The sequence below is a fragment of the Bombina bombina genome, chromosome 1, assembly GCF_027579735.1.
Source record: "Bombina bombina isolate aBomBom1 chromosome 1, aBomBom1.pri, whole genome shotgun sequence".
In the NCBI taxonomy this organism is placed as follows: Eukaryota; Metazoa; Chordata; class Amphibia; order Anura; family Bombinatoridae; genus Bombina; species Bombina bombina.
This window is the reverse complement of record NC_069499.1, coordinates 715,493,219-715,521,097: the sequence shown is the minus strand read 5'-3', so window position 1 is coordinate 715,521,097 and position 27,879 is coordinate 715,493,219. Positions and strand designations below refer to the sequence as shown.

General features: G+C 40.1%; 1 protein-coding gene across 2 annotated transcripts in view; it reads right to left on the bottom strand.

The window, feature by feature from the left end:
* The window catches only part of LOC128645897 (ligand of Numb protein X 2), a 184,552-nt gene that overhangs the window by 44,468 nt on the left and 112,205 nt on the right, over positions 1–27,879 (bottom strand). For both annotated transcript variants that reach the window (XM_053699213.1, XM_053699212.1), the window contains exon 3: positions 9,112–9,320. In XM_053699213.1, coding sequence (XP_053555188.1) covers positions 9,112–9,320 — 209 coding nt within the window. The remainder of the gene's footprint in view (positions 1–9,111; positions 9,321–27,879) is intronic.

The following is a 27,879-nucleotide window of genomic DNA, read 5'->3' as shown; positions in this document are numbered from 1 at the left end:
ATATGGTCTTGGTGAATCTAAAAATCTTCTAGGGTGACTGTTCATATTCTTTTCAGTTTATAAGAATCCATCAAAATATGAATTTAAAAAAATAGGACTGACCCAGATCTTGTATCTGGGTCAATAGAAATATGAAGATGTGGGTAGGACAAAAGAATATGTTCACCTAGAAAGAGGAGGCTCTTTCTGAAAGAAATTCCTACAAAATGCTCATAAAAAACACAGTTGGTTAAATAAACTCTGTAAACCTATGTAAAGAAGATCAGATGTCTACCTTGTCCTTCTATTCCACAGAAGCTTCATGATAACTAGCTCATAATTAGATGCCAGCTCTGCTATAAAAGGCCAAAACCTTAAAATGTATTGACTTTTAGCGAAAAGTGAGGACACCATGGGTTTCTAATAAATCTATTAAAACTATTGGGAATTATTAGAAACCTATCATGGTATAATCATTTACTTTTTCTAGTAGATGCAGCACAGCGACACCCAGCCTATTTAAATAATTGACCAGGGGTATTGCGAAAGCTGTAGATAGGACTTTTTGGCGTTAACAGTTAATGATAGGGATCTTTTGTACTCGTAGTACACTGATTGGTGCCTGCACACATTTGTCTCTTATGATTTGGTAACTAGATGTTCAGCTAGCAGCCAGTAGTACAATTATGTTCCTTCACCAAAGGATAACAAGAGAATGAATCATATTAGATAAAAGGTAATTTAAAAGTTGTTTGCTAATTGTATGTTCTATTCAAATCATGAATACAATATTTGGGGTTTCCTGACACTTTAATGTTATTTAAGAAGAGTTAATAAAAAAAAACATAATTTATGTAAGAACTTACCTGATAAATTCATTTCTTTCATATTAGCAAGAGTCCATGAGCTAGTGACGTATGGGATATACATTCCTACCAGGAGGGGCAAAGTTTCCCAAATCTCAAAATGCCTATAAATACACCCCTCACCACACCCACAATTCAGTTTAACGAATAGCCAAGAAGTGGGGTGATAAGAAAAAAGTGCGAAAGCATATAAAATAAGGAATTGGAATAATTGTGCTTTATACAAAAAAATCATAACCACCACAAAAAAGGGTGGGCCTCATGGACTCTTGCTAATATGAAAGAAATGAATTTATCAGGTAAGTTCTTACATAAATTATGTTTTCTTTCATGTAATTAGCAAGAGTCCATGAGCTAGTGACGTATGGGATAATGATTACCCAAGATGTGGATCTTTCCACGCAAGAGTCACTAGAGAGGGAGGGATAAAATAAAGACAGCCAATTCCTGCTGAAAATAATCCACACCCAAAATAAAGTTTAAAGAAAAACATAAGCAGAAGATTCAAACTGAAACCGCTGCCTGAAGTACTTTTCTACCAAAAACTGCTTCAGAAGAAGAAAATACATCAAAATGGTAGAATTTAGTAAAAGTATGCAAAGAGGACCAAGTTGCTGCTTTGCAAATCTGATCAATCGAAGCTTCATTCCTAAACGCCCAGGAAGTAGAAACTGACCTAGTAGAATGAGCTGTAATCCTTTGAGGCGGAGTTTTACCCGACTCAACATAGACAAGATGAATTAAAGATTTCAACCAAGATGCCAAAGAAATGGCAGAAGCTTTCTGGCCTTTTCTAGAACCGGAAAAGATAACAAATAAACTAGAAGTCTTTCGGAAAGACTTAGTAGCTTCAACATAATATTTTAAAGCTCTAACAACATCCAAAGAATGCAACGATTTCTCCTTAGAATTCTTAGGATTAGGACATAATGAAGGAACCACAATTTCTCTACTAATATTGTTGGAATTCACAACTTTAGGTAAAAATTCAAAAGAAGTTCGCAACACCGCCTTATCCTGATGAAAAATCAGAAAAGGAGACTCACAAGAAAGAGCAGATAATTCAGAGACTCTTCTGGCAGAAGAGATCGCCAAAAGGAACAAAACTTTCCAAGAAAGTAATTTAATGTCCAAAGAATGCATAGGTTCAAACGGAGGAGCTTGAAGAGCCCCCAGAACCAAATTCAAACTCCAAGGAGGAGAAATTGACTTAATGACAGGTTTTATACGAACCAAAGCTTGTACAAAACAATGAATATCAGGGAGATTAGCAATCTTTCTGTGAAAAAGAACAGAAAGAGCAGAGATTTGTCCTTTCAAAGAACTTGCGGATAAACCTTTATCTAAACCATCCTGAAGAAACTGTAAAATTCTCGGAATTCTAAAAGAATGCCAAGAAAAATGATGAGAAAGACACCAAGAAATATAAGTCTTCCAGACTCTATAATATATCTCTCTGGATACAGATTTACGAGCCTGTAACATAGTATTAATCACAGAGTCAGAGAAACCTCTTTGACCAAGAATCAAGCGTTCAATCTCCATACCTTTAAATTTAAGGATTTGAGATCCTGATGGAAAAAAGGACCTTGCGACAGAAGGTCTGGTCGTAGCGGAAGAGTCCACGGATGGCAAGAGGCCATCCGGACAAGATCCGCATACCAAAACCTGTGAGGCCATGCCGGAGCTACCAGCAGAACAAACGAGCATTCCTTCAGAATCTTGGAGATTACTCTTGGAAGAAGAACTAGAGGCGGAAAGATATAGGCAGGATGATACTTCCAAGGAAGTGATAATGCATCCACTGCTTCCGCCTGAGGATCCCGGGATCTGGACAGATACCTGGGAAGTTTCTTGTTTAGATGAGACGCCATCAGATCTATTTCTGGAAGCTCCCACATTTGAACAATCTGAAGAAATACCTCTGGGTGAAGAGACCATTCGCCCGGATGCAACGTTTGGCGACTGAGATAATCCGCTTCCCAATTGTCTATACCTGGGATATGAACCGCAGAGATTAGACAGGAGCTGGATTCCGCCCAAACCAAAATTCGAGATACTTCTTTCATAGCCAGAGGACTGTGAGTCCCTCCTTGATGATTGATGTATGCCACAGTTGTGACATTGTCTGTCTGAAAACAAATGAATGATTCTCTCTTTAGAAGAGGCCAAGACTGAAGAGCTCTGAAAATTGCACGGAGTTCCAAAATATTGATCGGTAATCTCACCTCCTGAGATTCCCAAACTCCTTGTGCCATCAGAGATCCCCACACAGCTCCCCAACCTGTGAGACTTGCATCTGTTGAAATTACAGTCCAGGTCGGAAGAACAAAAGAAGCCCCCTGAATTAAACAATGGTGATCTGTCCACCACGTTAGAGAGTGTCGTACAATCGGTTTTAAAGATATTAATTGAGATATCTTTGTGTAATCCTTGCACCATTGATTCAGCATACAGAGCTGAAGAGGTCGCATGTGAAAACGAGCAAAGGGGATCGCGTCCGATGCAGCAGTCATAAGACCTAGAATTTCCATGCATAAGGCTACCGAAGGGAATGATTGTGACTGAAGGTTTCGACAAGCTGAAATCAATTTTAGACGTCTCTTGTCTGTTAAAGACAGAGTCATGGACACTGAATCTATCTGGAAACCCAGAAAGGTTACCCTTGTCTGAGGAATCAATTAACTTTTTGGTGAATTGATCCTCCAACCATGATCTTGAAGAAACAACACAAGTCGATTCGTATGAGATTCTGCTAAATGTAAAGACTGAGCAAGTACCAAGATATCGTCCAAATAAGGAAATACCACAATACCCTGTTCTCTGATTACAGACAGAAGGGCACCGAGAACCTTAGTAAAAATTCTTGGAGCTGTAGCTAGGCCAAACGGCAGAGCCACAAACTGGTAATGCTTGTCCAGAAAAGAGAATCTCAGGAACTGATAATGATCTGGATGAATCGGAATATGCAGATATGCATCCTGTAAATCTATTGTGGACATATAATGCCCTTGCTGAACAAAAGGCAAGATAGTCCTTACAGTTACCATTTTGAGCGTTGGTATCCTTACATAACGATTCAATATTTTTAGATCCAGAACTGGTCTGAAGGAATTCTCCTTCTTTGGTACAATGAAGAGATTTGAATAAAACCCCATCCCCTGTTCCAGAACTGGAACTGGCATAATTACTCCAGCCAACTCTAGATCTGAAACACAATTCAGAAATGCTTGAGCTTTCACTGGATTTACTGGGACACGGGAAAGAAAAAATCTCTTTGCAGGAGGTCTCATCTTGAAACCAATTCTGTACCCTTCTGAAACAATGTTCTGAATCCAAAGATTGTGAACAGAATTGATCCAAATTTCTTTGAAAAAACGTAACCTGCCCCCTACCAGCTGAGCTGGAATGAGGGCCGCACCTTCATGTGGACTTAGAAGCTGGCTTTGCCTTTCTAGAAGGCTTGGATTTATTCCAGACTGGAGATGGTTTCCAAACTGAAACTGCTCCTGAGGATGAAGGATCAGGCTTTTGTTCTTTGTTGAAACGAAAGGAACGAAAACTATTATTAGCCCTGTTTTTACCCTTAGATTTTCTATCCTGTGGTAAAAAAGTTAATTTCCCACCAGTAACAGTTGAGATAATAGAATCCAACCGAGAACCAAATAATTTGTTACCCTGGAAAGAAATGGAAAGTAGAGTTGATTTAGAAGCCATATCAGCATTCCAAGTTTTAAGCCATAAAGCTCTTCTAGCTAAAATAGCTAGAGACATAAACCTGACATCAACTCTGATAATATAAAAAATGGCATCACAGATAAAATTATTAGCATGTTGAAGAATAATAATAATATTATGAGAATCATGATCTGTTACTTGTTGCGCTAAAGTTTCCAACCAAAAAGTTGAAGCTGCAGCAACATCAGCCAATGATATAGCAGGTCTAAGAAGATTACCTGAACACAGATAAGCTTTTCTTAGAAAGGATTCAATTTTCCTATCTAAAGGATCCTTAAACGAAGTACCATCTGACGTAGGAATAGTAGTACGTTTAGCAAGGGTAGAAATAGCCCCATCAACCTTAGGGATCTTGTCCCAAAATTCTAATCTGTCAGACGGCACAGGATATAATTGCTTAAAACGTTTAGAAGGAGTAAATGAATTACCCAATTTATCCCATTCTCTGGAAATTACTTCAGAAATAGCATTAGGAACAGGAAAAACTTCTGGAATAACCACAGGAGATTTAAAGACCTTATCTAAACGTTTAGAATTAGTATCAAGAGGACCAGAATCCACTATTTCTAAAGCAATTAGTACTTCTTTAAGTAAAGAACGAATAAATTCCATTTTAAATAAATATGAAGATTTATCAGCATCAATCTCTGAGACAGAATCCTCTGAACCAGAAGAGTCATCAGAATCAGAATGATGATGTTCATTTAAAAATTCATCTGTAGAGAGAGAAGTTTTAAAAGATTTTTTATGTTTACTAGAAGGAGAAATAACAGACATAGCCTTCTTGATGGATTCAGAAACAAAATCTCTTATGTTATCAGGAACATTCTGCACCTTAGATGTTGAAGGAACTGCAACAGGCAATGGTAAATTACTAAAGGAAATATTATCTGCATTAACAAGTTTGTCATGACAATTAATACAAACAACAGCCGGAGGAATAGCTACCAAAAGTTTACAGCAGATACACTTAGCTTTGGTAGTTCCAGCACTAGACAGCGATTTTCCTGAAGTATCTTCTGACTCGGATGCAACGTGAGACATCTTGCAATATGTAAGAGAAAAAAACAACATATAAAGCAAAATTGATCAAATTCCTTAAATGACAGTTTCAGGAATAGGAAAAAATGCCAATAAACAAGCTTCTAGTAACCAGAAGCAAGGAAAAAAATGAGACTGAAATAATGTGGAGACAAAAGCGACGCCCATATTTTTTAGCGCCAATAAGATGCCCACATTATTTGGCGCCTAAAAACTTTTTGGCGCCAAAATGACGCCACATCCGGAACGCCAAAATTTTTGGCGCAAAAGGACGTAAAAAATGACGCAACTTCTGGCGACACGTATGACGCCGGAAACAGAAAAGATTTTTTGCGCCAAAAAAGTCCGCGCCAAGAATGACGCAATAAAATGAAGCATTTTCAGCCCCCGCGAGCCTAACAGCCCACAGGGAAAAAAGAGTCAAATTTTTAAGGTAAGAAAAAATGATTGATTCAAATGCATTATCCCAAATATGAAACTGACTGTCTGAAAATAAGGAATGTTGAACATCCTGAGTCAAGGCAAATAAATGTTTGAATACATATATTTAGAACTTTATAAACAAAGTGCCCAACCATAGCTTAGAGTGTCACAGAAAATAAGATTTACTTACCCCAGGACACTCATCTACATGTTTGTAGAAAGCCAAACCAGTACTGAAACGAGAATCAGCAGAGGTAATGGTATATAAATAAGAGTATATCGTCATCTGAAAAGGGAGGTAAGAGATGAATCTCTACGACCGATAACAGAGAACCTATGAAATAGACCCCGTAGAAGGAGATCACTGTATTCAAAATAGGCAATACTCTCCTCACATCCCTCTGACATTCACTGCACGTTGAGAGGAAAACCGGGCTCCAACTTGCTGCGGAGCGCATATCAACGTAGAATCTAGCACAAACTTACTTCACCACCTCCATAGGAGGCAAAGTTTGTAAAACTGAATTGTGGGTGTGGTGAGGGGTGTATTTATAGGCATTTTGAGGTTTGGGAAACTTTGCCCCTCCTGGTAGGAATGTATATCCCATACGTCACTAGCTCATGGACTCTTGCTAATTACATGAAAGAAATTATATTTATGGATAAAGCGCTCTATGTTTAAGTCCATAGGGCACGTTGATCTTACGCTCTCTGCTCAGGCAAAATGATCTAAGTCTCGTCAGTAAGGTGAGGTCCCTCATATCATTTTAGAAACTCAAATTACCTTGAGAGATGTTTTTCTCTCTGTGCAGGGTTCTGCATGTGAAGGTGAGTCTCCTACATTGCAATATGAGGTCTAAAACAAATCCCAAAGATGTTGTGGGATTTCTCTCTATGCCAGCAAGTTTTTGATAATCAGGCCCATATTAACAAAGCAAATTTTCAGAACATTTAAAGGGCTACTGTAATTAACAAAAATGCCATGCTCTAATTTGTTAAAGTGTGTACTTTTTGCACTGCTCACCCTGGAACCCTGTGGTTTCAAATCCCACTTGGGAGCTGCAGGGAACAGCCAGTGAGTCAATTAACAGCTGCAATTGCACAAATCACTGGCTGTGTTCAGATTGGGAGCATTTTGGGCTACAAATCAGGATCTGTGTGTTTAGTTCCTTTACAGGGGACAGACATATAAAATTAGAAGGTGAGAACTGCAACAATAATGTCTTCTAATTAAATATTTTGCACTAGAATGTCCCTTTAAGCTGACCTGTTAGGGTAGACATTTTCAAACTTGGCCCTTTCAGAGGTTTTGGAACTACATTTCCCATGATATGATGGCTGAGCATCATGGGGAATGTAGTTCCAAAACTTCTGGAGGGCCAAGTTTGAGGATGCCTGTGTTAGAATATGGCTGTCACAAGTAAAACAGGTTACCGGCATGCTTAGGATGCCTGTGATCATGATCTGCTATTGACCTTGCAAGAAAGTAAAGAACTCTTAAAACCTATTTGCATTATAGTTGACACAATATTTCAAAAGGGTGATGGTGATGCAGATGTGAAGGTACAGGTCCCTCCCTGTGTGAGCCAAGGGCAAGCTACATCAATAGAAGCGGACGAAAGTTCACACTAAGTGATGTCAACAGCATATCTATATATATTGGATTATAACTGCAGATGTAATAGAGTAAACAGGTCATGTAATATGAAAACATCATTTACCACATAATTAGACTTATTTTAATCCCTTAGTGACCAGACCATTTTTCAATTTTCTTACAGTTAAAGACCAAAGCTATTTTTAAATTTCTGCGGTTTTTGTGTTTAGCTGTAATTTTCCTCTTACTCATTTACTTTACCCACACATATTATTTACCGTTTTTCTCACCATTAAATGGACTTTCTAAAGATACCATTATTTTTATCATATCTTATTATTTACTATAAAAAAATAATAAAATATGATGAAAAAAATTGGGAAAAAAACCCCACACTTTTTATTTTAACTTTGACCCCCCAAAAGGTTACACATCTACAACCACCAAAAAACACCCATTCTAAATAGTTTCTAAATTTTATCCTGAGTTTAGAAATACCCAATGTTTACATGTTCTTTGCTTTATTTGCAAGTTATAGGGCAATAAGTACAAGTAGCACTTTGATATTTATAAACCACTTTTTTCAAAATTAGCGCAAATTACATTGTAACACTGATATCTGTCAGGAATCCCTGAATAGCCCTTAACATGTATATATTTTTTTTTTGTAGACAACCTAAAGTATTGATCTAGGCCCATTTTGGTATATTTCATGCCACTATTTCACAGCCAAATGCGATCAAATAAAAAAAATCGTTCACTTTTTCACAAACTTAAGGTTTCTCACTGATTTACAAACAGCTTGAGCAGCTTGATCCCCTTCGTTAAGAAATAGCAGACATTTATGGCTTTGGCATTACTTTTTGATAATTAGAAGGCCACTAAATGCCACTGCGCACCACACTTGTATTATGTCCAGCAGTGAAGGGGTTAATTAGGTAGCTTGTAGGGTTAATTTTAGCTTTAGTGTAGAGATCAGCCTCCCACCTGACACATCCCACCCCTGATCCCTCCCTGACCCCCCTCAAACAGCTCTCTTCCCTACCCCACCTCACAATTGTCTGCCAGTATAAAAATAAAGGTTTTTTTTTTTTAAGATTTTTTTTTTTATATATTTTATCTAAAGTGTAGCTGCCCCCCCTCAATACCCTACCCCCCTCCCCCTCCCAGATCCCTTTCCCAACATTTTTTCCCTTCCCTCCTTGGACTTAATGTAGCGTGCGCGCATGCTCCCTCACGCTCAGACACAGTAAGGAACAGGATCCGGAACTCCCTCCAGCGATGGGCCGCCAACCCACCTATGCTCAGTAGAAGCTGGAGCCTAAGAAAGTATGCATTTTTTTAAAAATGTTATGCTTTATATAAATTCTATGTCTATATACTATGCTGTACCCATAACAGTGCACATAGTGAGTACTTCTAGCAGCTGAATGTCTCATATTTTATAATAGACAGATAGTTACTCACCATCATCATGTGCATCAAATGCTGGATTCACCAAACCAGGTTCGGAAGAGCTAAGGGACACCACAGCAGCAAGAGAAGATTCTGCTAAGATACTGGAGATCCCACCTGCTTGCAAATTGTCTGCTTGTCCCTCCACATCATCCTTCTTCAAGGAGATAGGTGTATTTTTCCTCTGTTTCTCAGCTTTGTGTTTCTTGAAGCCGGAGCATCTGCAGAAGCCACAGCAACACTTAAATACGGCAAACTGTGCAATTAGTTGTTACACAACATTACTTATATATTCTTTTCAAGGAATAATCTCAGACATTATGGGCTAGATTACAAGTGGCGCTCTAATTTGCCCTCATATTACAAGTTGAAAGTAAAAAAAACGCAACCACACAAGCAAAAACAAATTATGCATACCAGATAATTTCCTTTCCTTCTGTACAGGGAGAGTCCACAGCTGCATTCATTACTTGTGGGAAATACTGAACCTGGCCACCAGGAGGAGGCAAAGACACCCCAGCCAAAAGCTTAAATACCTCCCCCACTTCCCTCATCCCCCAGTCATTCTGCCAAATGGAACAAGGAAAAGTAGGAGAAATATCAGGTGAAAAAGGTGCCAGAAGAATCAAGATAAAATTTAGGGCTGCCCATCGGAGAACACGGGCGGGAGATGTGGACTCTGCCTGTACAGAAGGAAAGGAAATTATCTGCTAAGCATAATTTATGTTTTCCTTCTTAATACAGGGAGAGTCCACTCCACAGCTGCATTCATTACTTGTGAGAAAATTATACCCAAGCTATAGAGGACACTGAATGCTAACATGAGGGCCAAAAGAGAGGCGGTCCCCATCTGAGGGCACCACAACCTGCAAACCCTTTCTCCCGAAGGCTGCTTCACCAACGCAAAAAACTCAATACAATTTTGAAAGTAATGTAAGGAAGGCCAAATAGTCCGCCCACCAAAAAGAACCCTAGAGACCTCATCTTAGAGGCCCAAGCGCACGTCACTGCTTGAAAAGACAGAGCCGTAAACCTCTGAGGAGGCTAGCGTCCCGCTGAGTCATGAACCAAGTGGAAGATACTCCTCAACTAAAATGATAAGAAAGACTAAGAGCCCTCTGACTCTTCCGCTTCTCAGATAGATAATTAACAGAGAAAACTGTCTATTCTTACATAGCCTGAGGATAGACCCTTAGAAAACTTTCCTTCGCAAAGAAGGAATAGAAGATAAAAATGTACCCAAAACTTCAGCTGAAAATGCGATATGACACAACCTTAGGAAAAATCCTAATCAAGTCTGCAGAACAGCATACTATTGTGGAACAACCAAAAGGGAGGGACGCAAGCCAGGCCGTAACTCAGGGACTTCTGCTTGCAGAAGTAAGAAAAGACGTAGAAGGACTCTAAGATAACAACCTAGAGACAACATCATGCATAGGTACAAAGGTAGGCTGATGCAAGACTATAAGAGTAAAGTCCAAACCCCAAGAAGAAGCACCCGAACTACACACCTGCCTAACCACAGTCAAAGTTATAGTAAAAAACTGTGGTATAGAAACTCAACGAGCCTCTGGAGTCGGACAAAAAACTCAGACAGGGCCAATACTGTCCCAACAAGGAACATAGCTAAGAGGCCCTTCTCCAGATCATCCTGGAGGAAAGAAAGAGTCCCGGCAGGCCCAATAGAGTGCCAGGACAAACCACGTACTTCCCAGCCAAAGGGGTCCTCCACACCTGAGAAAGATGACAAGGGACCAGCTATGCACTTCAAGGAGAGGACCATAACCTCTCAGAAAAACTGTCTCATCAGCTAAGACTAAGAGACATCTCTCAACATGTTGCAGAGAACAAAGATTCAAGGCAAGAGTGATATGGCAGAAAAAGGTAACAAACTTCCAAGGCACTGCTAATGTATGCATTAGCCCTTTCTGAAGATCCTGAACCATGACCCATAATGGGTAGACTGGAATAAAGATGGACGTCCAAAGATTCTCCTTCGGCGTCCCCTTCCAGTTGCAATTCAGATAACAAAATGATATCTCTAGATAAAATCCGACCCAAAGAGGGTCGCTGACGGCAAGCCGCTGTGCGCCTTTGCCCACCACCCACCTTGAAAAGCTACCCCCCAACGCTAGGGAGACTCTCGATCTCAGAAGGAGATCCAAGTCAGCAAAAGTAAGACCGAATAGATCACTACACTGGGACGAACCCAGTAGACTAGACCCTTAGAGCAGAAAGGATTTGCCTGAAGAGCCAACATATCAATGGGAAGAAAACCTCCAGAGATCCTGGCCCCTTCAGGCATGCCCTCACCAACCCGACAGTTACAGGATAGGGAGGTCTTGACAAAGACATGAGAAAATTATACTCTCAACCAGTAGTCCATGAAAATCTGCAGATTTGAAACATTTCCACTGCACTGCCTCAACCTACACCTAATCTCGGATGGGATGAGGGCTGTCAAAAAGGGACGAAGTCCAAAAAAAAACCAAATAAAGTCATCAACCCCCCCCCCCCAACACAGAGATAGCGATGGACTGAAGCAGATCTAAAAAGGCACAACCTGAAGGGGCTAACCTTAAGGTAAAGTCTACCTGGCTAGGAAGGCTAAATTAATATCCAGGGATCCAACCTGGCGCCTTCACCACAAAAACTCTGGCCTAGATCCATCTCCGAGGATCGAAGAAGACAGACAAAGTCCCTAAAAGTCTTCTATCAGACGATACTACAGTAAATCAACCAGCATCATTAAGCCACGGGAACTATCTGTTACTGTAATCAGGTCACTGTCCAATAAACCCCAGATCCCAAAAAGAAAACGTAGGATCAGAAATTAGATTACTGAGAGAGACGTTTTAAAATGAACCAGATAATACCCCATAGGAAGAAAAAAGGAAAGATATCCTTCTCGACAGTGAACCTGCAGTGCTTCCGAACCAAACCCGGAAGAGAGAACTTATTTTCTTCCCAAAAAGGAGGAGACAAATCAAGCTCTGCTTGAGTACCCTGGAATCCAAATAGGACGGGAGACCCTTCCCTATCTGGACCCTGAAACAAACAGTGTAATGAAAATCTTCTCACACTGAAAAGGTACTCCAAAAGACACCTGAAAAAACTTCTCTCACTCTGCCGAAAGACAAGACAAAGGAAGAAAAACTGCCCAGAAATGCAGGACATGTAGCCTAGCTCCGGTCTCTAGGGCCCCTGGAACCAATATGATCCTGAATCAAACGCCCACACAAGATAGAACCTAAAACAGGTCCTGTCATCAAGGCTAGATGGATCTGCTCAGTCTGGTCCAGAATAGTTTAGAACCAACTCCTTTTCTTGAGAAGAAGGACAGAGTAAACTTAACCGACATATCTATCAGTGCAATTAAACAGAAAATTCTTAAATTCCAGCTTCTGCTAGAAGACTGCGAACAATCCATGACGTAAATCTAACTCGCAAATGTCAAGGGAACCATCACCTCAAACTGAATCGAGATGCTTCCATAGGAAGCCTCCAGAAATATTGACAACCAAAGTCATCAGCTTCTGACATCCCATATGACAAAATGTCTTCCTAAAAAGAGTTCATCAACAACCAAGGGCTCTGAAACAAAAAATGATCCGAACCGGATATAAAAGAAAATAGGCAAGTGCACAAAAAGCGATAGCCAAGAAAAAATGTGCAAAAAACAGGTCCTGCCTGTCCTACAACACAAACTCCCCTGTAGAGCTCTGGACTGGGATTCTAAAATAAAAATAAAAAAATGTGTAGACGAGAAAAGAATAGGAACTCCATCCTTCTCCACTCGTCTAATCAAGATCGCTATCTAATTTAGAGGACAGAGATTCAACTGACGGATCAGTACTAGGAGTCTCTAACATCGCCAAAACCTCTCTCAAAAGCAAGCACAGGCGTGGCATTCTAAATCTAAATGCTAAATCCTCTTCAGTCGGAGGACTCAAATCAACAGACTCCGGCCCTGGAGGTCCTACCTCTGAAGCCTCAGAGGTAACCGCATCCAATGACTGATCGGATACAATCGTCAATTTACATGACGGACCCTGGGCAGGAGTGCATGGATTAATTCTTCGCTTGCACGTAGCAGGAAGAGGCAAAATCTCGAAGGCCGTAGAGATGGTCATGCGGAACAGCGCAGTAACCTCTGGTGGAAAAAAGGCCCCTTCAGAGGTACCCGGGGAAACCGTGTGTAGGAACAGAAGATTCTAGGGTACACACCTCATGGGACGAGGAATCCTCAGAGGCTCAGTGATCTCTAACATCTCAACATTGGTTGATGAGAACACCCTGTTGCGGCATACAGAATATAATTGAGAGGGCTGGATTACCCGAGCCTCCTCACAATATACACAGGTATCAAATTCAGTATTAGAGGGATCCCCCTCTAAAATATCAGAATCCTCCATTATATGTCTAATTATAGAAAAAAAAATGCGTCATGCAGGACTGCCCCTGCTAAGGAAAAAGCACGCCGGAATCTATGCCATGGAACAGAAACACGGTCCTTCAAGTTTGACAGATTGTAGCAGCGCTTCTGACATGGACTTGAGTGAAGAAAAGCAGGCAACGAAACTCATCAGCGCTGATTGTTTAGGAGCTGTTAATAGGAGTGTGGATGGTTTTACAGAAAGACTCTCCCTGCATCTCCAGACTCTAACTTTCTTCAATGCTTTCACTGAGAGGCTGACAAGACTACTTAAAACTCAAGTCCCATCTCGAAGGGTACTACCCTTCATAAGGAACTACTCTGAAATCTTCTGACACTTCTCTGCCAACCTCCTGTGACGAAAGGCAAAGAATGACTGGGGATGAGGGAAGTGGGGGAGGTATTTAAGCCTTTGGCTGGGGTGTCTTTGCCTCCTCCTGGTGGCCAGGTTCAGTATTTCCCACAAGTATGGAATGCAGCTGTGGACTCTCCCTGTATTAAGAAGAAAAACTAAATTCTCTCGTCAGGTTAGCGCGATTAAAGTCCTTGCATTAAGTGTTAGGGCTAAATAAAAAATTGCTCAAAACAACATAAATACATTAAAATAAAGTGTTACACTCATATGTACACTAGCTAATAAAAGATGTTCATATAAATATTTAAAAAAAAAAACTTTTAAAGGCTAAAAGGTATATGGCATATGACAAGATATTTGAATGGATATATACATACATACATATACAGGCTCAAAAATGTGTATTATGTATAGATATGTGTGTGCGTTTACATTACCTCATATGATTGGGGGTACTTCTGGTAAGAAGGCAATCACTTACTATTGTCCATTTGTGGCTATCTAAAAAACAAATACTTCTTGACATTTTGGAACTTTGAAAATTTAAAGATACACTGCGAAAAGAACTATCATCTCTGTGCGCTGATTATTGTTGATTATTTTCTCTTGTTTGTATATATATATATTTTATTTGAAATAAAAATTAAGGTGATTAAACTATTCTCTGGTGCTGGTTATTCATGCTGCTGTGGATCCATTGGGATTTTCACCGGAATCCTTCTCTACATGCTGCTTCTGTTCTGGATTGATTCTTATGGCCGTGCAAAGAGTGGTTGGTGATGCTGGTGAGTGCTGATCTTATTGTAATTATATATATATATATATATATATATATATATATATATATATATATATATATATATATATATATATATATATATATATATATATACACACACACACACATATATACATACACACACACATATATATATATATATACACACAACCAACACACACATACATGTATACACATATATACATGCACACACATATATACTACACACACACACACATATATATATATATATATATATATATATATATATACAACCAAAACACACATACATACATGTATACACATATATACATACACACACATATATACATACACACACACACATATATATACAACCAAAACACACATACATACATGTATACACATATATACATACACACACATATATACATACACACACACACATATATACACACAACCAAAACACACATACATACATGTATACACATATATACATATGTATATACACTTTGGAAACCTTTCCATTCAAATACCTGAAAACATGAAAAATCATTTTTATTCAATTGTAATATTAAATAATGTGTTTACTGTATGCACTATAAATATTTTACATTACAATGTTATTCACAAAGGGAAAATGTTTTTTGCATTTTTAAATATATTCCTCTCTCTCTCTCTATATATATATATATATATATATATATATATATATATATATATATATATATATATATATATATATATATATATATATATATATATATAGATATATATAGATATATATAGATATAAATATTTTACAAAAAATACATCAAATGTATATAAAAATACCTATTTAAAAATAAAGAGAACATTTTCTTCTCTGTGAAGAACATTGGAATGTAAAATATTTTAGGGCTGCAACAACTAATCGGCAAGATTGATCATAAAAATAGTTGTCAAAGAATCTCATTATCAATTAGGTGGTCAGCGATTAGTTGGTTAATTGCACAGCACCAGCTGCTTCAATCCGATGAACTCCTGTACATGGTATTGTGCCAACATTTTTATTTATTTATTTTTTTTCTATCCGATTAATCGGATGATTATTGTCCGATTAATCGGATAGAAAAACGATTAAAAAAATAAATAAATTCAATTTTTTTTGCACAATCTTAGTTGCAGTAGATCATCAGATTAAAGCAGCTGGTACTGTGCAACTGACCAACTAATCGCTGACCACCTAATTGATAATGAGATTTGTTGACAGCTATTTTTATGATCAAAACTTACCGATTAGTTGTTGCAGCCCTAAAATATTTACAGGGAGTGCAGAATTATTAGGCAAGTTGTATTTTTGAGGATTAATTTTATTATTGAACAACAACCATGTTCTCAATGAACCCAAAAAATTCATTAATATCAAAGCTGAATAGTTTTGGAAGTAGTTTTTAGTTTGTTTTTAGTTATAGCTATTTTAGGGGGATATCTGTGTGTGCAGGTGACTATTACTGTGCATAATTATTAGGCAACTTAACAAAAAACAAATATATACCCATTTCAATTATTTATTTTTACCAGTGAAACCAATATAACATCTCAACATTCACAAATATACATTTCTGACATTCAAAAACAAAACAAAAACAAATCAGTGACCAATATAGCCACCTTTCTTTGCAAGGACACTCAAAAGCCTGCCATCCATGGATTCTGTCAGTGTTTTGATCTTTTCACCATCAACATTGCGTGCAGCAGCAACCACAGCCTCCCAGACACTGTTCAGAGAGGTGTACTGTTTTCCCTCCTTGTAAATCTCACATTTGATGATGGACCACAGGTTCTCAATGGGGTTCAGATCAGGTGAACAAGGAGGCCATGTCATTAGATTTTCTTCTTTTATACCCTTTCTTGCCAGCCACGCTGTGGAGTACTTGGACGCGTGTGATGGAGCATTGTCCTGCATGAAAATCATGTTTTTCTTGAAGGATGCAGACTTCCTCCTGTACCACTGCTTGAAGAAGGTGTCTTCCAGAAACTGGCAGTAGGACTGGGAGTTGAGCTTGACTCCATCCTCAACCCGAAAAGGCCCCACAAGCTCATCTTTGATGATACCAGCCCAAACCAGTACTCCACCTCCACCTTGCTGGCGTCTGAGTCGGACTGGAGCTCTCTGCCCTTTACCAATCCAGCCACGGGCCCATCCATCTGGCCCATCAAGACTCACTCTCATTTCATCAGTCCATAAAACCTTAGAAAAATCAGTCTTGAGATATTTCTTGGCCCAGTCTTGACGTTTCAGCTTGTGTGTCTTGTTCAGTGGTGGTCGTCTTTCAGCCTTTCTTACCTTGGCCATGTCTCTGAGTATTGCACACCTTGTGCTTTTGGGCACTCCAGTGATGTTGCTGCTCTGAAATATGGCCAAACTGGTGGCAAGTGGCATCTTGGCAGCTGCACGCTTGACTTTTCTCAGTTCATGGGCAGTTATTTTGCGCCTTGGTTTTTCCACACGCTTCTTGTGACCCTGTTGACTATTTTGAATGAAACGCTTGATTGTTCGATGATCACGCTTCAGAAGCTTTGCAATTTTAAGAGTGCTGCATCCCTCTGCAAGATATCTCACTATTTTTTACTTTTCTGAGCCTGTCAAGTCCTTCTTTTGACCCATTTTGCCAAAGGAAAGGAAGTTGCCTAATAATTATGCACACCTGATATAGGGTGTTGATGTCATTAGACCACACCCCTTCTCATTACAGAGATGCACATCACCTAATATGCTTAATTGGTAGTAGGCTTTCGAGCCTATACAGCTTGGAGTAAGACAACATGCATAAAGAGGATGATGTGGTCAAAAACAGAATTTATGTTTACCTGATAAATTACTTTCTCCAACGGTGTGTCCGGTCCACGGCGTCATCCTTACTTGTGGGATATTCTCTTCCCCAACAGGAAATGGCAAAGAGCCCAGCAAAGCTGGTCACATGATCCCTCCTAGGCTCCGCCTACCCCAGTCATTCGACCGACGTTAAGGAGGAATATTTGCATAGGAGAAACCATATGATACCGTGGTGACTGTAGTTAAAGAAAATAAATTATCAGACCTGATTAAAAAACCAGGGCGGGCCGTGGACCGGACACACCGTTGGAGAAAGTAATTTATCAGGTAAACATAAATTCTGTTTTCTCCAACATAGGTGTGTCCGGTCCACGGCGTCATCCTTACTTGTGGGAACCAATACCAAAGCTTTAGGACACGGATGAAGGGAGGGAGCAAATCAGGTCACCTAAATGGAAGGCACCACGGCTTGCAAAACCTTTCTCCCAAAAACAGCCTCAGAAGAAGCAAAAGTATCAAACTTGTATAATTTGGTAAAAGTGTGCAGTGAAGACCAAGTCGCTGCCCTACATATCTGATCAACAGAAGCCTCGTTCTTGAAGGCCCATGTGGAAGCCACAGCCCTAGTGGAATGAGCTGTGATTCTTTCAGGAGGCTGCCGTCCGGCAGTCTCGTAAGCCAATCTGATGATGCTTTTAATCCAAAAAGAGAGAGAGGTAGAAGTTGCTTTTTGACCTCTCCTTTTACCAGAATAAACAACAAACAAGGAAGATGTTTGTCTAAAATCCTTTGTAGCATCTAAATAGAATTTTAGAGCGCGAACAACATCCAAATTGTGCAACAAACGTTCCTTCTTCGAAACTGGTTTCGGACACAAAGAAGGCACGACTATCTCCTGGTTAATGTTTTTGTTAGAAACAACTTTTGGAAGAAAACCAGGTTTAGTACGTAAAACCACCTTATCTGCATGGAACAACAGATAAGGAGGAGAACACTGCAGAGCAGATAATTCTGAAACTCTTCTGGCAGAAGAAATTGCAACCAAAAACAAAACTTTCCAAGATAATAACTTAATATCAACGGAATGTAAGGGTTCAAACGGAACCCCCTGAAGAACTGAAAGAACTAAGTTGAGACTCCAAGGGGGAGTCAAAGGTTTGTAAACAGGCTTAATTCTAACCAGAGCCTGAACAAAGGCTTGAACATCTGGCACAGCTGCCAGCTTTTTGTGGAGTAACACAGACAAGGCAGAAATCTGTCCCTTCAAGGAACTTGCAGATAATCCTTTCTCTAATCCTTCTTGAAGAAAGGATAGAATCTTAGGAATCTTTACCTTGTCCCAAGGGAATCCTTTAGATTCACACCAACAGATATATTTTTTCCATATTTTGTGGTAAATTTTTCTAGTTACAGGCTTTCTGGCCTGAACAAGAGTATCAATAACAGAATCTGAGAACCCTCGTTTTGATAAGATCAAGCGTTCAATCTCCAAGCAGTCAGCTGGAGTGAGACCAGATTCGGATGTTCGAACGGACCTTGAACAAGAAGGTCTCGTCTCAAAAGGTAGCTTCCATGGTGGAGCCGATGACATATTCACCAGCTCTGCATACCAAGTCCTGCGTGGCCACGCAGGAGCTATCAAGATCACCGACGCCCTCTCCTGACGGATCCTGGCTACCAGCCTGGGGATGAGAGGAAACGGCGGGAATACATAAGCTAGTTTGAAGGTCCAAGGTGCTACTAGTGCATCTACTAGAGTCGCCTTGGGATCCCTGGATCTGGACCCGTAGCAAGGAACCTTGAAGTTCTGACGAGAGGCCATCAGATCCATGTCTGGAATGCCCCACAGTTGAGTAATTTGGGCAAAGATTTCCGGATGGAGTTCCCACTCCCCCGGATGTAATGTCTGACGACTCAGAAAATCCGCTTCCCAATTTTCCACTCCTGGGATGTGGATTGCAGACAGGTGGCAGGAGTGAGTCTCCGCCCATTGAATGATTTTGGTCACTTCTTCCATCGCCAGGGAACTCCTTGTTCCCCCCTGATGGTTGATGTACGCAACAGTCGTCATGTTGTCTGATTGAAACCGTATGAACTTGGCCTTTGCTAGCTGAGGCCAAGCCTTGAGAGCATTGAATATCGCTCTTAGTTCCAGAATATTTATCGGTAGAAGAGATTCTTCCCGAGACCAAAGACCCTGAGCTTTCAGGGATCCCCAGACCGCGCCCCAGCCCATCAGACTGGCGTCGGTCGTGACAATGACCCACTCTGGTCTGCGGAAGGTCATCCCTTGTGACAGGTTGTCCAGGGACAGCCACCAACGGAGTGAGTCTCTGGTCCTCTGATTTACTTGTATCTTCGGAGACAAGTCTGTATAGTCCCCATTCCACTGACTGAGCATGCACAGTTGTAATGGTCTTAGATGAATGCGCGCAAAAGGAACTATGTCCATTGCCGCTACCATCAAACCTATTACTTCCATGCACTGCGCTATGGAAGGAAGAGGAACGGAATGAAGTGTCCGACAAGAGTTTAGAAGTTTTGTTTTTCTGGCCTCTGTCAGAAAAATCCTCATTTCTAAGGAGTCTATTATTGTTCCCAAGAAGGGAACCCTTGTCGACGGAGATAGAGAACTCTTTTCCACGTTCACTTTCCATCCGTGAGATCTGAGAAAGGCCAGGACTATGTCCGTGTGAGCCTTTGCTTGAGGAAGGGACGACGCTTGAATCAGAATGTCGTCCAAGTAAGGTACTACTGCAATGCCCCTTGGTCTTAGCACCGCTAGAAGGGACCCTAGTACCTTTGTGAAAATCCTTGGAGCAGTGGCTAATCCGAAAGGAAGCGCCACGAACTGGTAATGCTTGTCCAGGAATGCGAACCTTAGGAACCGATGATGTTCCTTGTGGATAGGAATATGTAGATACGCATCCTTTAAATCCACCGTGGTCATGAATTGACCTTCCTGGATGGAAGGAAGAATTGTTCGAATGGTTTCCATTTTGAACGATGGAACCTTGAGAAACTTGTTTAAGATCTTGAGATCTAAGATTGGTCTGAACGTTCCCTCTTTTTTGGGAACTATGAACAGATTGGAGTAGAACCCCATCCCTTGTTCTCCTAATGGAACAGGATGAATCACTCCCATTTTTAACAGGTCTTCTACACAATGTAAGAATGCCTGTCTTTTTATGTGGTCTTAAGACAATTGAGACCTGTGGAACCTCCCCCTTGGGGGAAGCCCCTTGAATTCCAGAAGATAACCTTGGGAGACTATTTCTAGTGCCCAAGGATCCAGAACATCTCTTGCCCAAGCCTGAGCGAAGAGAGAGAGTCTGCCCCCCACCAGATCCGGTCCCGGATCGGGGGCCAACATTTCATGCTGTCTTGGTAGCAGTGGCAGGTTTCTTGGCCTGCTTTCCCTTGTTCCAGCCTTGCATTGGTCTCCAGGCTGGCTTGGCTTGAGAAGTATTACCCTCTTGCTTAGAGGACGTAGCACTTGGGGCTGGTCCGTTTCTACGAAAGGGACGAAAATTAGGTTTATTTTTGGCCTTGAAAGACCTATCCTGAGGAAGGGCGTGGCCCTTACCCCCAGTGATATCAGAGATAATCTCTTTCAAGTCAGGGCCAAACAGCGTTTTCCCCTTGAAAGGAATGTTAAGGAGTTTGTTCTTGGAAGACGCATCAGCTGACCAAGATTTCAACCAAAGCGCTCTGCGCGCCACAATAGCAAACCCAGAATTCTTTGCCGCTAACCTAGCCAATTGCAAAGTGGCGTCTAGGGTGAAAGAATTAGCCAATTTGAGAGCACAGATTCTGTCCATAATCTCCTCATAAGGAGGAGAATCACTATCGATCGCCTTTACTAGCTCATCGAACCAGAAACACGCGGCTGTAGTGACAGGGACAATGCATGAAATTGGTTGTAGAAGGTAACCCTGCTGAACAAACATCTTTTTAAGCAAACCTTCTAATTTTTTATCCATAGGATCTTTGAAAGCACAACTATGTTCTATGGGTATAGTGGTGCGTTTGTTTAAAGTAGAAACCGCTCCCTCGACCTTGGGGACTGTCTGCCATAAGTCCTTTCTGGGGTCGACCATAGGAAACAATTTTTTAAATATGGGGGGAGGGACTAAAGGTATACCGGGCCTTTCCCATTCTTTATTTACAATGTCCGCCACCCGCTTGGGTATAGGAAAAGCTTCTGGGAGCCCCGGGACCTCTAGGAACTTGTCCATTTTACATAGTTTCTCTGGGATGATCAAATTCTCACAATCATCCAGAGTGGATAATACCTCCTTAAGCAGAGCGCGGAGATGTTCCAACTTAAATTTAAATGTAATCACATCGGGTTCAGCTTGTTGAGAAATTTTCCCTGAATCTGAAATTTCTCCCTCAGACAAAACCTCCCTGGCCCCCTCAGACTGGTGTAGGGGCATTTCAGAACCATTATCATCAGCGTCCTCATGCTCTTCAGTATCTAAAACAGAGCAGTCGCGCTTACGCTGATAAGTGGGCATTTTGGCTAAAATGTTTTTGATAGAATTATCCATTACAGCCGTTAATTGTTGCATAGTAAGGAGTATTGGCGCGCTAGATGTACTAGGGGCCTCCTGAGTGGGCAAGACTCGTGTAGACGAAGGAGGGAATGATGCAGTACCATGCTTACTCCCCTCACTTGAGGAATCATCTTGGGCATCATTTTCAGTGTCACATAAATCACATTTATTTAAATGAGAAGGAACCCTGGCTTCCCCACATTCAGAACACAGTCTATCTGGTAGTTCAGACATGTTAAACAGGCATAAACTTGATAACAAAGTACAAAAAACGTTTTAAAATAAAACCGTTACTGTCACTTTAAATTTTAAACTGAACACACTTTATTACTGCAATTGCGAAAAAGTATGAAGGAATTGTTCAAAATTCACCAAAATTTCACCACAGTGTCTTAAAGCCTTAAAAGTATTGCACACCAAATTTGGAAGCTTTAACCCTTAAAATAACGGAACCAGGGCCGTTTTTAACTTTAACCCCTTTACAGTCCCTGGTATCTGCTTTGCTGAGACCCAACCAAGCCCAAAGGGGAATACGATACCAAATGACGCCTTCAGAAAGTCTTTTCTATGTATCAGAGCTCCTCACACATGCGACTGCATGTCATGCCTCTCAAAAACAAGTGCGCAATACCGGCGCGAAAATGAGGCTCTGCCTATGATTAGGGAAAGCCCCTAAAGAATAAGGTGTCTAAAACAGTGCCTGCCGATATTATTTTACCAAAACACCCAGATTAAATGATTCCTCAAGGCTAAATATGTGTAATATATGAATCGATTTAGCCCAGAAAATGTCTACAGTCTTAATAAGCCCTTGTGAAGCCCTTATTTACTGTCTGAATAAAAATGGCTTACCGGATCCCATAGGGAAAATGACAGCTTCCAGCATTACATCGTCTTGTTAGAATGTGTCATACCTCAAGCAGCAAAAGACTGCTCACTGTTCCCCCAACTGAAGTTAATTCCTCTCAACAGTCCTGTGTGAAACAGCCATGGATTTTAGTAACGGTTGCTAAAATCATTTTCCTCTTACAAACAGAAATCTTCATCTCTTTTCTGTTTCAGAGTAAATAGTACATACCAGCACTATTTTAAAATAACAAACTCTTGATTGAATAATAAAAACTACAGTTAAACACTAAAAAACTCTAAGCCATCTCCGTGGAGATGTTGCCTGTACAACGGCAAAGAGAATGACTGGGGTAGGCGGAGCCTAGGAGGGATCATGTGACCAGCTTTGCTGGGCTCTTTGCCATTTCCTGTTGGGGAAGAGAATATCCCACAAGTAAGGATGACGCCGTGGACCGGACACACCTATGTTGGAGAAATACTCATTTGCCTAATAATTCTGCACTCCCTGTATAACTGCCTTCGGGTTAGCGCAGTATGTTTAACGCACTGTGAGGTTAGTGCACGAGTGATTTGTGTTTTTACCAGTTTGCACGCTCCATTAAAGTCTATGGGGAGAAGAAGTTAACGCAGTAGCGATATCTTAAGCCCTTAAATTAGTGCACAACGGTTTTCAAACAAAAATGTGATTTTCAACTTGTTATACGTGTGTGCTAAAAGTTTATTTCTGGTGATATCTGTGCGCGAGCGAAAGTGCTAAATAGCGCACCACTTGTAATCTGGCCCTATATATGTATATTTTGGAGATCAACTTAGCTACCTAAGTTTTATTTTATTTAACCTATGTTGTTATTTTATGCTGCTAAATTTTAAGATTATAAATTAAACAATAAGACTCCATTCCCATACAAAATCAACATATCTCTTGGCATAAAGAAGAACATCAATCGCTCCAAAATAAATCAAAGTATTATACAAGTGTTATATAGAAGTGTTATTGTTTTCTATTGTAACTCTAGCACCCAAATGACAGTATTTATTGTAATCCACACGTGGTGATTAATTCTGAGGCTGCCATGTCAGTATGTGCACCAATATCTAAATTCAGGGTTTAAAGGGACAGTAAAGTCAAAACTAAACTTTTATGATTCAGACAGGGCATGCAATTTTAAACAACTTTCCAATTTACTTTTATCATCAAATTTGCTTTGTTCCCTTGGTGGTAATTTTTGAAAAGCTAAACCTAGCTAGGCTCAAACTGATTTCTAAACAGTTGAAAACCGCCTCCTAGCTCAGAGCATTTTGAAAGTTTTTTACAGTTAGACTGTGCTAGTTCACATGTGTCATATAGATAACATTGTGCTCACTCCCGTGAAGTTATTTAGGAGTCTTCACTGATTGACTACACTGCATGTCTGTCAAAGGCACTTAGATAAGGAGGCTGTCTGCAGAGGCTTAGATACAAGGTAATCACAGAGGTAAAAAGTATATTAATATAACTGTGTTGGTTATGCAAAAACGGGGAATGGGTAATAAAGGGATTATCTATCTTTTTAACCCCTTAATGACCACAGCACTTTTCCATTTTCTGTCCGTTTGGGACCAAGGCTATTTTTACATTTTTGTGGTGTTTGTGTTTAGCTGTAATTTTCCTCTTGCTCATTTACTGTACCCACACATATTATATACCGTTTTTCTCGCCATTAAATGGACTTTCCAATGATACCATTATTTTCATCATATCTTATAATTTATTATAATTTTTTTTATAAAATATGAGAAAAAAAATAGAAAAAAAACACTTTTTCTAACTTTGACCCCCAAAATCTGTTACACATCTACAATCACCAAAAAACACCCATGCTAAATATTTTCTAAATTTTGTCCTGAGTTTAGAAATACCCAATGTTTACATGTTCTTTGCTTTTTTTTGCAAGTTATAGGGCCATAAATACAAGTAGCACTTTGCTATTTCCAAACCATTTTATTCAAGATTAGCGCTAGTTACATTGGGACACTGATATCTTTCAGGAATCCCTGAATATCCCTTGACATGTATATATATATTTTTTAGAAGACAACCCAAAGTATTGATCTAGGCCAATTTTGGTATATTTCATGCCACCATTTCACCGCCAAATGCGATCAAATACAAAAAATCGTTTACTTTTTCACAAACTTTCGGTTTCTCACTGAAATTATTTACAAACAGCTTGTGCAATTATGGCATAAATGGTTGTAAATTTTTCTCTGGGATCCCCTTTGTTCAGAAATAGCAGACATATATGGCTTTGGCATTGCTTTTTGGTAATTAGAAGGCCGCTAAATGCCGCTGCCCACCACACGTGTATTATGCCCAGTAGTGCAGGGGTTAATTAGGGAGCTTGTAGGGTTAATTTTAGCTTTAGTGTAGTGTAGCAGACAACCCAAAGTATTGATCTTGGCCCATTTTGGTATATTGCATGCCACCATTTTACCGCTAAATGCGATCAAATTAAAAAAAACGTTTAATTTTTCACAATTTTAGGTTTCTCACTGAAATGATTTACAAATAGCTTGTGCAATTATGGCACAAATGGTTGTAAATGCTTCTCTGGGATCCCCTTTGTTCAGAAATAGCAGACATATATGACTTTGGCGTTGCTTTCTGGTAATTAGAAGGCCGCTAAATGCTGCTGCGCATCACACGTGTATTATGGCTAGCAGTGAAGGGGTTAATTAGGTAGTTTGTAGGGAGCTTGCAGGGTTAATTTTAGCTTTAGTGTAGAGATCAGCCTCCCACCTGACACATCAGACCCCCTGATCCCTCCCAAACAGCTCCCTTCCCTCCCCCACCCCACAATTGTCTCCGCCATCTTAAGTACTGGCAGAAAGTCTGCCAGTACTAAAATAAAAGGTTTTTTTATTTTTTAAAGCATATTTACATATGCTGGGGGTGTAGCATCCCCCCTTAGCCCCCAACCTCCCTGATCCCCCCAAACAGCTCTCTAATCCTCCCCATCTGCCTTATTGGGGGCCATCTTGGGTACTGGCAGCTGTCTGCCAGTACCCATTTTGCAAAATAAAAAGGTTTTTTTTTGTTTTTATTTTTAGTTTCTGTAGTGTAGCTTCCCCCCCCCCCCACAGACCAACCCCCACCACCTGCCTGATCTTTTTATTTCCAACTTTATTTCCCCTTTTTTGTAAATTTTACTGCTACTTTTTCTGTAGTGCAGCGGTTCTCACCCGCTCCCTCCCCACCCTCCCGTGCACGCGTGCGCGCCCCCGGGCATCCCCGCCCCCGATCCCGCCCCCCTCAGCATCATCCAGGGCCATCGATGGCCGCCACCCGCCTCCCACACCGGCTCCTATCCACCCACACACCTAGCCGTTAATGTCCGGTGCAGAGAGGGCCACAGAGTGGCTCTCTCTGCATCGGATGGCTACAAATGGTTATTGCAGGATGCCTCGATATCGAGGCATCACTGCAATAACCAGAAAGCAGCTGGAAGCGAGCAGGATCGCTTCCAGCTGCTTTCCACACCGAGGACGTGCAGGGTACGTCCTCAGGCGTTAACTGCCTTTTTTTTTTGAGGACGTACCCTGCACGTCCTCGGTCGTTAAGGGGTTAAATAAGAAAAAAATTGGTGTAGACTGTCCCTTTAAATGTTTTAATAGCAACACTCACACTTACTTAGGAACTGATTGTGTCACTTTTATAATATAAAATGTACTTTGGGTGCTGGTGGTAAAAATCATAACACAGTAAAAAGTATGTAGAATGCTTGCTAGCGTTATATGTAGTGCTATATGTCCCTTTAAAGGGATATGAAACCCAAATTTTTTCTTTTGTGATTCAGAAAGAACATGCAATTTTAAACAACTTTACAATTTACTTATATTATTTAATTTGCTTCCTTCACTTGTTATCCTCCTTTGCTCAAAAGGTTTATCTGGGTAAGTTTAGGAGCAGCAAAGAACCTAGGTTCTAACTGCTGATTGGGGGCTGCATATATTATATATATATATATATATATATATATATATATATATATATATATATATATATATATATATATATATATATATATATATACACACACATACACACACACACACACACACAGACACATACACACACATACACACAGATTGTCATTGGCTCACCCATGTGTTCAGTTAGAAACAAGTAGTGCATTTCTGCACCTTCAACAAATGATACCAAGAGAATGAAGCAAATTTGATAACAGAAGTAAACTGGAAAGTTGTTTAAATTGTATGTTCTACCTAAATCATGAATTTTTTTGGGGGGGTTTTATGTCCCTTTAAAGGGACAGTCTAGTATAAATTAAACTTTCATTATTCAGATAGGACTTTTAAGTTAAATCTACTTTCCAATTTACTTTTATCATCAAATTTGCTTTTATCTCTTGGTATTCTTAGTTTAAACTAAACCTAGGTAGGCTCATATGCTAATTTCTAAGCCTTTGAGGGCTGCCTCTTATCACATGCTTTTTAAATCTCTTTTCAACACAAAGAGACAGAAAGTACACGTGGGCCATATAGATAACACTGTGTTCAGGCACAGGGGGTTATTTAAGATCTAGCACAAAACAATGCTAAATTTAAGACAATAGATAATAAACAGTCACAGTCATGTGATCAGGGGGCTGGAAGAAGGTTCCTAGATACAAGGTAATCACAGAGGTAAAAAAGTATATTAATATAACTGTGTTGGTTATGTAAAACTGGGGAATGGGTAATAAAGGGATTATCTATCTTTTAAAACAATAACAATTCTATGGTAGACTGTGCCTTTAAGTACTTCACCATAAAGAAACTGTGAGAGCGAACGGCAGAGTAAATTAAAACCATGTCTTTAATAGTCCAAAAGTTAAAAGCTGATGGTACAAACAGCAAGGAAAGTTGCACACAAGCACCTGGGGTAGGCAAGCTTACGCGTTTCGGCTGTTAGGCCGTAATCATAGCATGAGGTAGCCTATACCAGGTGAAGCTTATATACACACATAA